The following is an 11,583-nucleotide window of genomic DNA, read 5'->3' on the forward strand; positions in this document are numbered from 1 at the left end:
AAATGCACATGGTAGATCTGGCTACCAACACAACCAGAGGTGACTTTCCCAGGCCTGCAGAAAGGTAGCGAGGCCTGGCTGGCCTCCACGTTTGCCTCGTTTCACTGGCTAAATAGCAAGGTTTGGGCTTCCCTGTGGTTCAGCTCAGACCACCTTTGTTGACTGCAAGAGTTGGCAGAACTTTACTTCTTAGTGATTCCTTTTGTTGTACTAACTTAGGGGCTAGAAATCCAGGGCACTTGTCGCTAACATGCAGCTCAGAAGCACAGTCTGAAGCAGTAGAGCCCCAGGGGCACTTTGATGCCATCCAGAGGGACCAGGGGTCCAAAGATGATGGTGATACTTGAATCGTACTCTGCACCTGTGCCTCACGAAGCTGCGGTAGAGAGGATGGAACCTGGGAGCTTGGAGTGTGGCCAAGGGTACACAGCTCCCTTGAGATGAAAAGGCAGCTGCTGGGCTGTACCCCTTGGAAACGGGTTGGTTTTCATCTCAGGAGGCAGACAGAAATAACCCACATTTAGGCGTCAACAGTGCAGAGGCAGGAGGGTGGCTCTGAAGCAGGAGCCTCTTGAATGCTGCTTCCGCCCCCAGAAGCCCGGGGCATTTTTTTCCCTTGGTAGCATTTGCTGCAAATGAAAATCAAAAGCCTTGTCTTCCTCAGAAGATGGTGGGCAGCAGTCAGGTCAGCCTGGGGACAAAAAGCAAGTAAACCTTTATTTTAAAACCCAGTCTTTGATTCGTGGTCAGAGCAGCCAGTGTGTTTGGTCTTTGTGCACATGAAAGGAGTGTTGAGAGTCTAAACTGAGTGCCCAGTATCTCACAGCACAGTGGGTGGTTAGGTTGTCCCTGCCACCCCTGAGCTGCTCCTGAGACAGATCCACAGTGTCAGAGCCTCTCAACTGAACATCTGACAGGCTAGGTGTGTGGTCAGGCAAGGCAGTGGGGATGTGGAGGACAGACAGTGTGCCCCTCCGACAGACACAGGACTGCGCAGATGGCACTCTGTCCTTCCGAGTCATCACTGAGGTTGGATGTGCTGAACTAAGGAAGACATGGGGCAGTTTCTCAGCCTTTGAACTGTCACACCCACCAAACCAGCAGTGTGGGCCTGGACGGAGGCTGGAAACAGTAATGCCTGCCTAGGGCAGAGGAAGGGTGGAAAAGTCAAGGAAAGTAACACCCACCACTGCCACTTGGCTGGACAGCAGAGCTAGCCCTTGACCTACCACCAAATCTGCTTTGGGCTTCTGAGCTCACTGACGTTGGATTTAAACCCCTACAGGTTCCTGGGCGGCTCTCGTGGGCTTGGATCCCTTACTGTGAACCTACTTGGAATCTCACAAGAGACAAAAATCCTGTCCTAGAGACAAGTTTCGACAAGGCCCATGTCACTGCTGTCCGTTCCTTCTCTCATCCCAAGGCAGAGACTCCATTCAGCGTCGTCCCGGATTTAGGGTCCAGGAACCAGCTGGACCTAAGGCCACTGGGCTGTGTTTGTGCTAGAGTGCCCAGAGGCCGAAGAAGCCTGGCACCCGGACTTTGACATGTTGTCGGGGGTGATGGCTGGAGTCTTAGAGTTGGCAGAGTGCCTCTTGTGCCAGTCCTGTCCCATAGTGCCATGATGGTGGTCTGGCCCAGCCCTTCAGCAACTCCGGAACAGGAGGAGATGGGCTAATCTTCCTTGGGTTCCTTCACAGTGAGGAATGTGTCCACAACTGTCCCTTGCCGCTCCGGGTCACTGGGGGGCTGTTTCTCACGGTTCTGCTCCGCCCTTGTTTTTGTCCAGGATGGCGAGCGTAGGCAGCTGGCCCGAGACAGCGGATGCAGGCCTAGGGAGAACACACAAAGGTACAGTCAGGAAGACTGGGGGCTGAGCCTCCATCTTGTTGTGGCTCTGCCAGTCCCAGCTACGTGGGTGCACGTGGGCATCTTAGTGTCTGCCACTGTGCTAGAGTTTGTAGGATGAGCAGGGACCTTTCTGGTGTCCTTAGGTGTCACTGGAGACACTGGGCTTTTTGGTTCTCTTATTGCTTCTTGAGACATGGTCTTGCTATACAACTTTGACTGGGCTGGAACTTACTACAAGCCTAGGCTGGCCTCAAAATCAGAAATCCATCTGCCTCTGCTTCCCAAGTGTTGGTTTTAATACCATGCACCACTGTGCCTGGCTCAAGTCTTGAGACTATTTGCCCCTATGCCCCATATTGATAGGCCACTGCCAAATCCCTGACTTCTTAAGTAGCTTAGTGTATCTTGCCGCCCTGTAAGCCGGACAATGGCTGCCCCATATTAAGCCTTGAGCTCCTGTCCAGGGTACAGACTATAGACCAGGGGCTGGAGTTGAGTTCTCCACTCTGCCTGCCTAGCCACAGATGTCATGGGTCATTTCCTGGCTAAACATACACATGTAGGCTTGAGGGGAAGGCAAAAGTAAGAAGGGGTGGGCAGCAGATAAGGTTAGATCTCCATTCTGCAGGAGAGCTGGGCCGAGACCCCGTGAGCTGGAACCAGGGTCTACCTTCATGCTGCTGCCCTAGCTCCCTGCATATGTGCAGGCTGCTCCACTGACCTCCAGAAGTGTGTGAGCAACTGGTTTGCTGGCAGAATCCTCACTGGAGCTGGAGGTACCTTTAATAGGAATGTTGATTTCCTATCATCTGGGAGGCAGGAACAAGCAGGTTTGTATTTAAGGCCAACCTGGTCTACAAAGCGAGTAGCCCGACTACATAGTGAGACCATGTCTCAGAAGGGAAAAGAACGATGACTTACTTTTATCAGGCCCTTGGCGTACAGTTTAGGCCTTAATCCAGGTCATGTGTGTCTGTCTTGACGTGGGGGTGGGGCTCAGCTCCTTTGCTTTTCCTACCTCATATCACAAAGTGGATATCTGAAGGTCACATCGATGGCTTTTAAAAAACGTTGGAAAGCCAGGTGTGGTGCTGACTTTAATTCAGCATTTGGGAGGTAGAGGCAGTTGGATCTCGAGTTTGAGGTCACTTTGGTCTCCAAAGAAAAGTCAACAAGGGACTACAGAGTGAAACTCTTATTTTTAATTTTTTAAAAAAATATTTTATATTTATTATTATATTTATATTTATTATTTATAAATAATATATTTATTATGAATATGGTGTATCTGAAGGCAGATACACCAGGAGGAGGAACTGGATCCCATTACAGGTGGTTGTGAGCCACCATGTGGTTGCTGAGAATTGAACGCAGGACCTCTGAAGTGCTCTTAACTGCTGAGCCATCCCTCCAGCCTGACTTAGTATTTTTCTTTTTTAAGATTTTTTTTTTAAGACAGAATTTCACTGCGTAGCTTTGGCTATCCTGAAACTCATTCTGTAGACCATACTGGCCTTGAACTCGGAATTCTATCTCTGCCTCCCAAGTCCTGGGATCAAAGATGTGTATAACCAACATTCAATGAGACCATGTCTATTGAGAGTTTCTCTTTGTAGTCCTGAATGTCCTGGAGCTCACTCTGTAGACCAGGCTGGCCTTAAACTTGGAGATCTTCCTGCTTCTGCTTCCCAAGAGCTGGGATTAAAGGCATATGCCACCACCATCTGGCTGAGACCGTGTGTTTAAATTTATTTAAAAAAAAAAAAAAAGCCAGGCATGTTAATGTAAGCCTTTATTCCCAGCACCTAGGAGGCAGAGGCAGGTAGGTCTCTTGAGTGTGAGGCCAGCCTGGTCTACAGAGTGAGTGCAAGGACAATCAGGGCAACACAGAAACCCTATTTCGAAAAACAATTCAAGACTGAAGGATCTGTCCCAAGTAAGGATTTGTAGCAAACCCTGTGTTCTGGCCACAAGGATGACAACATACCCTGCGGGCGTGGGGCCCAGGAAAGGAAGTAAGGATGGCGAGGCTGGGGTCTTACCCACATACCCCACTCAGGTGATGAGTGGCCCAGGCAGGTTTATGTCCCCCCACCTGTGCTTAGCTGAACTGAACTCCACACTTAGTGAGTTACATTTTTAAGGAACAGTAGTTGGCTTCCTGCGGTTCGTTTAGACAAGTCAAGAAGAGGTAGATAGGGAGATTCCTCTGTAGCTGGGAAGGAGCGGTGGGAAATAAAGCAAGGACAAGTTCCATACACAGTTGGGTAAAGACCGTGTGTTTCCAAGTAGGGACCCGATGGGAACAGGGCCCCCAGGACTTCCCCAGTGCACCCCTTTATGCCTTCTTTCCCTCAAGCCAGCATGCAGCCTTACCTGCTGGGGACTCAGTGGCAAGGTTTTCGTCATCAGAGTCCGCGAAGACCTCAGCCAACTCCTGGTCAGACATGTCGGTCAGCTCAGTGATGTCCAGGAGATCGAAGTGAACCTCCAGAGAGGACACACTGCTCAGAGGCTCTAGGGGTTACAGGAGATACAGGCACCTCTCAGTCCCACTCGAAGCTACCAAGAGCCTTAGGGGTCTTTTCCCACAGGCCCAGGTGACCTGGCACTTGGAGTCTATGTGGGCTTCATACACATGTGCACACATGCATGCCATGCAGGCCAGATGCTGATGGGGTATCTCAGCCCAGTTCTGGGGACTCGTCTATAACCAGTTTGTCTAGCCTGGCTTATCAGGAAGTCCCAAGGATCCTCATTTCTACCTCCGCAGAGTAGGGCTACAAGCAGGTGCTGCCATGCCTGGTTTCTCTAGGAGTGCCAGGGATTTGAACTGAGGCTCTAAAGCTTGCCGAGCCATCCCAGGAACTGTCACTTCTGTAGAGCCAGGACTCCACGAGACCAGGCAAACCCAGAGCCCCAATAACTGCACACTCCAGGTTGGAGAGGTCTCTCAACTCCATTCTACGGATGGGACAGCTGCAGGCACAGTTGCCCTTCGCTGGATAGTGCTGCTGCCTTTCACACTCAGGCTGCCAGGATGGCCAGTGATACTTACGCCTCCTCTCCGTGACCTGCAGGAACCCTGGTGCTGGTATCGGGATGCCAACTCCCTCTTCCTCCTCCGCAACAGGCGTATGGCACGTGTCCCCTGTCTCATGAGCTGGGACACTCAGGGCAGCCTGTGGTACCTTGACTTCCTTAACGATCTCTGTAATCAAGATGCAGCCTCACCTCCACACTCATGGGACAACCCCGCCCCCCACCCACCCCGAATCCCTCCAGGATGGGCCTCTGTGGCAAGTAGGGAGGATTATGAGGTCCTGACCATGGCGAGGGGTTCCGTTTCATGGCAGTAAGGAACAGGGATGCTACTGCTCCCTTTTAGGCCGTCTTCCCTGGGCGACTGACTGGGCAAAGGATCTGCCAGCAGACGGAGGGACAGGCAGGGAGACTCAGCACTGCAGTTCCAGGGTGCTCTTAGGCTGGAAACTCTACGTCGGGTTTGCCAGCGTCGTGCGCTGCCGTTCCCTTGTCTAGTTACTGAATGTTTAATAGTCGCTTGTGGGTTCCTGTCTTCTGGGCACTGACTGACTTATAAAATCCCTGTGTAGTATTTAAGCTCAGATGGAAAAGAAGCTAAGTGGAAAGCGGCATCCTTGCTGCCCACCAGCTGGTTTGCTGAAGGTTCTTTTCAAAATGTGAATTGCATCTCTAACAGCTCTAGCACTAGGGCTTCCTTCCCAGTGCTTGGAGCCATTACCCAGTGGGGTGCTGGACTCCTGTATCTCCACACACAATCCTGGCAGCTTCTCCCATGAGTTTAGAGCTCTTGGCAGGCACCCTTCATCTCCCTTCCCATCCCACTCTTCCCCACACCCCACCAGAGATCCCAATAGCTAGTCAGGTATGTCCCGCTATTCCTGTCCCCCGAGTTATCTTCCCAGACTCTCCAACTTCCCTCTCTGGTTTCTAGGTCCTTGGTGGTGTATCTGACCCCCACCTACAGTCACTCAGTGTGGACCGGGGTGGATGACAGCCCTGTGTGAGCTGTGGATCTGTGCCGGGACGCACAAGTGTCCCGTGGATTATTTTTGGCAGCCCTGGGTGATGAACACAACATACTAAGAGCAGCTGCTGCTGTGAGCAAGGTTTGAGCTGAGGTGGCCACAGCCCAGGCTCCCGAAAGCTGCATGTCAGACTAGGCTGCCTTTCCTAATGAGATACGTCGGCAGCAGATGTGGGACTGGAGCATCCATGAACACTTCAGCCTTCCCCTGCCAGATGCAAAGGGCCGAGGGGGAGTGTGGATCTTGGATGGGGCCGGGAGCTCAGGAGAGGGGGATGGGTAGCAGGCTACAGGAGAGTTGTTTGCAAGAATAGTGGGCCTTCTCTGAACTCTAGCTTCTACCGAGATGAGAGTGAGTCATGAGGACCGTCGAGGTGGAAGGGAAGAACTGCTGGTACTGTTCCCACTTTCCATCATTTTCCTCTCATAGTGAGATGGGGAACCCATCTAGGACATTAGCTAAATAGCAAGTATGATCCCTATCCCGCACCCCTTACTAGAGATCCTGGGGTTATATACTCTTCAGCCCCTGGGACAAGACAATAGTGGCCTTATTACATCTTTTCATATTTTGCCCCTGAGGCTTTGGAGTCCATGAGATGTGGCACCTCTGTTTGGTTTACTGATGATCAAACCAAGAACATCATGCATACTAGGCAAGTGCTAGCTGTAGTTTTTAAAGTATCCTCATGCATCTAGTTTTGGTTCTTTCCCGTCTCACTCCGGCCTTGGTCCTGTCTATTCTGTAAATCCTGGTGTGTTGTCCTAAACCAAATATGTGGGGGAGGAGAATGAAGACAGAACTCTCACCACCAAGAACATTCTGTAGTATATGCCCGTCGTCCCAAACTAGGGAGGTGGAGGCAGGGCTTGGCGAGACTGTCTACAAACAAGAAGACCACCCTTGAGGCTGGTGCACTGGTTACACTTACAATCCTGGCAGTTGGGAAGTGGTGGTGAGCAGATCATGAGGTTTGAAGCCAGAAGTTAAAATCTACCAAGACAGAGGAAGCCTCAGACTCTAATCCACCTCCCTCTCTCCTGCCCCCACACTGTGTGTGTGTGTGTGTGTGTGTGTCCCTGACGCCCCATAGTTAATAAGTGGCTGTGCTAAGAATCCATCCAGGTCAGTTTGTCCTCTTGGCAAGTTACTGTAGGAAGGAGCAAGTTCTGTCACCCATCCCAGCCAAGCAGAGGCACCATGGGTAGACCGGTTAGGGCAGGGCAAAACTGGAGACCGGCTGAGCTCAATGGGCTCAGATCTGCAGTCACCCTGGACACGGTAGAGGAAGAGGTGTCTGATGCCTGAGGACTCCACGGTGATCTTCGGCGTTTGTCCTGTACAGCTCCTATCGGGGCTGCTGCTGTAGCTGCCCTCGTCTGTTGGTGGAGGTTGGGAGGGCTGACTTTCCTGCCTCCCAGGCTTCCTAAGGACTAACTTGTCACACGAGCTTTGCTGCTGCCCTAGTTCTAGCACATCTGTAACTTGGAAACTAGGCCTCAATCTCATGTTTCTTGTGCGCCAGAGGCCTGGCCGCCTTTTACACCACCAAACAAGTGAATAATTAGTGACATGAATATGTAAACAAAATGGCCACCTGTGGGGAGGGATGGTCACAGAAGGGTCACCTGAGCATTGCCCCAGTATCCCTCCCCCTGAATCTACACCATCAGAGCCTTATTTTAAGGAAGCTGAGACCCCATGTCTACTCTCAGTACAGGACCACAGCCTCCTGTTTCTCTATACTCTGGGGACACCTCCCTTTAGAGATGAGGAAGGAACAGAGACTTAGTGCCCAGGAGGGCATGCTTTAAGTCTCATGCACATGCCTCAGCTCCATGATCTGTACACTTTAAAGAAATTATTACCCGAGGAGTGGTGGAGCATGCCTTTAATCCTAGCATTCCAAAGGTGGAGGCAGGCGGATCTCTGATTTCCAGGCCAGCCAAGGCCTCATAATGAGACCTCGCCCTCCCCTTCAAATTATTTAAGTACTAAACCTGTATATTATGCTTGGCATGATTGTACACACCTTTAGACCCAGAGGTAGAGGTAAGCGTGGTCTACATAGCAAGATCCAAGATAGCCAAGGACTTTATAAAAACTGTACTTTTGGGTGACAGTTTCTGCAGCGGCTACTGGTGAAAAACAAGTCTAGGTTTAATGTGGAATGCTAGGGGGAGGCTGACAAGGTCTGTATGAGCTAGCCTGGCTGGGGGCGGTATACAGAGCTCCATCTTCCTGGGCTCTGCTTTTGTGTGTTTCCCATGCTCCAAAACAAAGATACCGTCACCCTTGTGAAGTCCCACCAAGCACAGCTCACTAGCTCAGGATGCAGACAAGAAAACATCACTAAAGATAAAGAGAATCCCTCTTGGTTTTTGCCTTCCAACATGCAGGCACAGTACCTGCAACATGATAGGTACTTGGGATTTGCTCGCTGAATCTGGTGTCTGAGTCCCTCTTCCAGTAATTTATACATCAGAAACATCTCACTCCATCTCTGTTTGAGCTTTTGGGCATGTTTTTTCCTTCCCCAGAGGAAGAAAGAAAACTCTCCTCTATACAAGGGGCTGCCTATCCTGATGGCCATGCTAACAGTGGCTCAGGGAGCACGGGCAAGTTTCCAACAGCACACAGCACAAAAAAATAACCCTGAGCTCTACAAACAAGTCCTTGCTCTCCAGATCGGGTACCTTCTGGTACCCACGGAGCTGGCGCTGGGAAGACCCAGGGTCCTGGGACTGTCAATAGCAAGAACGCTATCCCGTGAAAAAATAAAACAAAGCACAACCAATCCCACTGGCTGGAAAGCGTCTGGCGCTGAGGAGAAGGGTTTACAAACAGGACCCTGCTCCTGGCCTGCAGACAACAGAGCTTGGGGACAGCTCCCAGGGTCTAGCCCTTTGGACTTCAAAAGAAGCCATCCTATGGCTGGGCTGCAGGAGGAATGGCAAACTGAGCGAATCCTCAGACACTTGGTGGCTCCTTGGGATGGGTTCTTCAGGAAATCCTAGAGGTGTCGGGCATGGAGGCAAGTGAAGGATTGTTCAGATTACATCCAACTTCCCACAGCGACGGATCCCTGAAAAGCTTTCTGGAAAGCTGAGACGCGGGGTGGGTGATTTTAAGAGTTTTCCCTCTATTATCAGCCTGTGGGCACACTCCAAGGATCTTAACCTCAAGGGTGTTCAGCTGTTGGGAGAGGCTGAGGAGGGAGCACACCATTCACACTTTCCCTTCCAAATATATGGCAGCTGGGCAGCTCGGACGCCACTGCCTTGCAGCACCAGGAGCTCGGGTGCATGCGCCATGACCTCACCAAAACCCCAGCTCAGCCCGGAGCCCCAGACTCCCTTCTGCCTCTTGTCACTCCTCCTGGTATCGCTGCTGGGAAGAACAAAGCCTACGGGTGAACAAGCGAGTAGCATCGCCCATCCGATTCGCCTCTCCAGACCCCTGACTCCGGTCCCTGCACGCCCCTCCCCCACCCCAGACTCGGCTGGTAGGGGGCTCAGGACGCAACCCCTCGTCACCGCCTTGGAGGGCAGTCCGCAAAGGCTTCCTGAGCCCGGCGCTTGCAAAGCAGGGAAAGAGACGCAGTCTGTGTTTGCCGAGCCGGGTACCCGCACGTTTCCAAGGAGCTGGCCCGGCCCCCTCCTCCGCCCCCAGCTCTGAGTCGGACGGGCGGGCTCAGAAGGCATCAGTGGGTCTCCGGGCCCTGGGAGCAGCCGGCCAGTGGGTAAAGGGAGGGGCTGCTGTTTGTTGCGGGGTTCTGGGGCCTGGGGTCGGACTCACCTCCCGGACCTGCGCCCTCGGGAGACTCCATGCGGCCAATGGGGTCCGCGAGGGGTGTGAGCAGCGGCGGCGACAGCCCGGGTGCCCCAACTGCTCTGGTGACTACTGGGTCGGGGCCTCGGGCACAGCGCATCGGGGCAGCAGCTAAGGGGCCGCGGCGGCGGGGAGGAGCCCGCGGGGCGGGGCGCGCAGCTGCTTCTGGCGCCGCTCCCCTCCCCATCTCCAGCAGCCAGCAGCACAGGTGCAGCCCCGCCCTGCTCCTCGTGCGCCCCCTGCCGACCCGGCCAACAACAACCCCCACCCCCACACCCCCATCCTTCTGCAGGGACGCAGCCCTTTGCGGACCTCCGGCTTCTTTCAGAAGAGTTAGGAGAGCAGGTGCCACAAGAAGGGCCAAAGGAGCAGCAGAACCCTCAACTGATAAGCCTGGAATTGTGGATCTGATTAATGTTATTGAATCCATATTGAGAGTCCGGGCGGGGGTGGGGGCGACCTGGTAAAAGGAGGCCTTGGTTGTATCGATTACCCCCACAGTGGGAATCCCATCTCTAAGCACTGGTCCTGCACCAGACCTGCTTGCATTGCACAGAGTGCCAGATAGTTTTATGTCAACACAGCTGAAGTCATCTGAGAGGCGGGAACCCCAATGAAGAAAACGCTGCCATAATGTCCAGCTGTAAGCCATTTTCTCAATTATTGATGTGGGAGGGCCAGGCCACGGTGGTTGGTACTATTCTTGAGCTGGTGGTCCTGTGTTCTCTAAGAAAGCACACTAAGGCCAGGCCTTGGTGCCACGGGCCTTTAATTATCCCGGTACTCCAGAGGCAGCTCTTTGAAAGCAGCTTGAGCGAAAGCAGAGGAGGAAGCCAGTAAGTAGCGCCCCTCCATGACCTCCACCTCAGCTCTTGCCTCCAGGTTCCTGTCCTGACTTTTTTTGATCCTGGACAGAAGGGTAAGGTGAGTATCCCTCCCCAAGTTGTTTTTTTGGTCCTGGTGTTTCATTACGAATAGTAACCCTCATTAAGACACACAGCATCTCTTTCCTCCTTCCAGAGATCTAAAGATGATGCCTGGCACAGAGACAGGCAGTAAGCTAGTTTCTCCAGGTTGTTCATGAAGGGCAAGAAGTCAGAATTCCCCGTCTAAAATCCTTTTACACTTTTGCAAACAAAACAAAATGAGACAAACTCTCAGAGAGGATGAATTATTCATAGCTGAAGTGTTGAAGGGAGTTTGAACCCATGGAATAAGTTGGTGCTGTCTTGTGCAGAATGAATGGCTAGGACAGTAGCCAAAAAAATTCCATTCAGTCAAGTAGGGTCTGAGTCAAAGCTCTGGCCTTCTGCCCAGCTCGAGTGGACACAAAGTAGCCTGTGGCCTTTGAGCTTGAAGGCCAATTTCAGAAAGTTCAATAGTTCTCCTTTACACAAGGAAACAGGGACCTGCTGGTTAAAGCACTCGGCCTGGCCTTGGTCATTCCTTTCTTCCCCGGAACAAAGCCAGGGCACAAGTCAGCTTTGGTGGACACAGACCACCCAGGCAAGTAGAGGCATGGGTTGGGCATAGGCCACTGCTAGGCACCTGGGATAGCAGGTTGTGTTTTCCAAAACGACTATGGCAGTTAAAGTGTCATGAAGCAAGTCATGGTGCTACACACCTGTCATCGCAGTGCTTCACAGCGGGAGGCAGGAAGATCAGGAGTTCAAGATCATCTACTGTTTGATGGTCTGGCTTTAAGGTCAGCCTTGGCTGCATGAGGCCCTGCCTCAACAAGCCAAAAACAAAAGCGCTGGATGTTTTTCCTCCAGAACCATCAGGACCCTTTTGCTACAGTGTTGCCGGAGCAGAGAGTGGTAGATGTGAG

At 52.3% G+C, this 11,583-nt stretch overlaps 1 protein-coding gene across 2 annotated transcripts; it reads right to left on the reverse strand.

Annotated features, from left to right (window-relative positions):
- Positions 1 to 1,674: 1,674 nt before the first annotated feature.
- DBNDD1 (dysbindin domain containing 1) lies at positions 1,675 to 9,750 on the reverse strand (the record flags this gene model as incomplete). Of its 2 annotated transcripts, XM_080936934.1 has the most annotated exons (4): positions 1,675 to 1,832; positions 4,228 to 4,368; positions 4,910 to 5,062; positions 9,720 to 9,750. In XM_080936934.1, the coding sequence occupies 4 exons, from the start codon at positions 9,748 to 9,750 to the stop codon at positions 1,675 to 1,677; spliced, it is 483 nt and encodes a 160-aa protein (XP_080793060.1). The 2 variants fall into 2 exon arrangements, with proteins under 2 accessions (XP_080793060.1, XP_080793061.1); XM_080936935.1 differs by lacking the exon at positions 4,228 to 4,368.
- Positions 9,751 to 11,583: the final 1,833 nt, after the last annotated feature.

Source organism: Micromys minutus (assembly GCF_963924665.1).
Source record: "Micromys minutus genome assembly, chromosome: 24".
NCBI classification, from domain to species: Eukaryota; Metazoa; Chordata; class Mammalia; order Rodentia; family Muridae; genus Micromys; species Micromys minutus.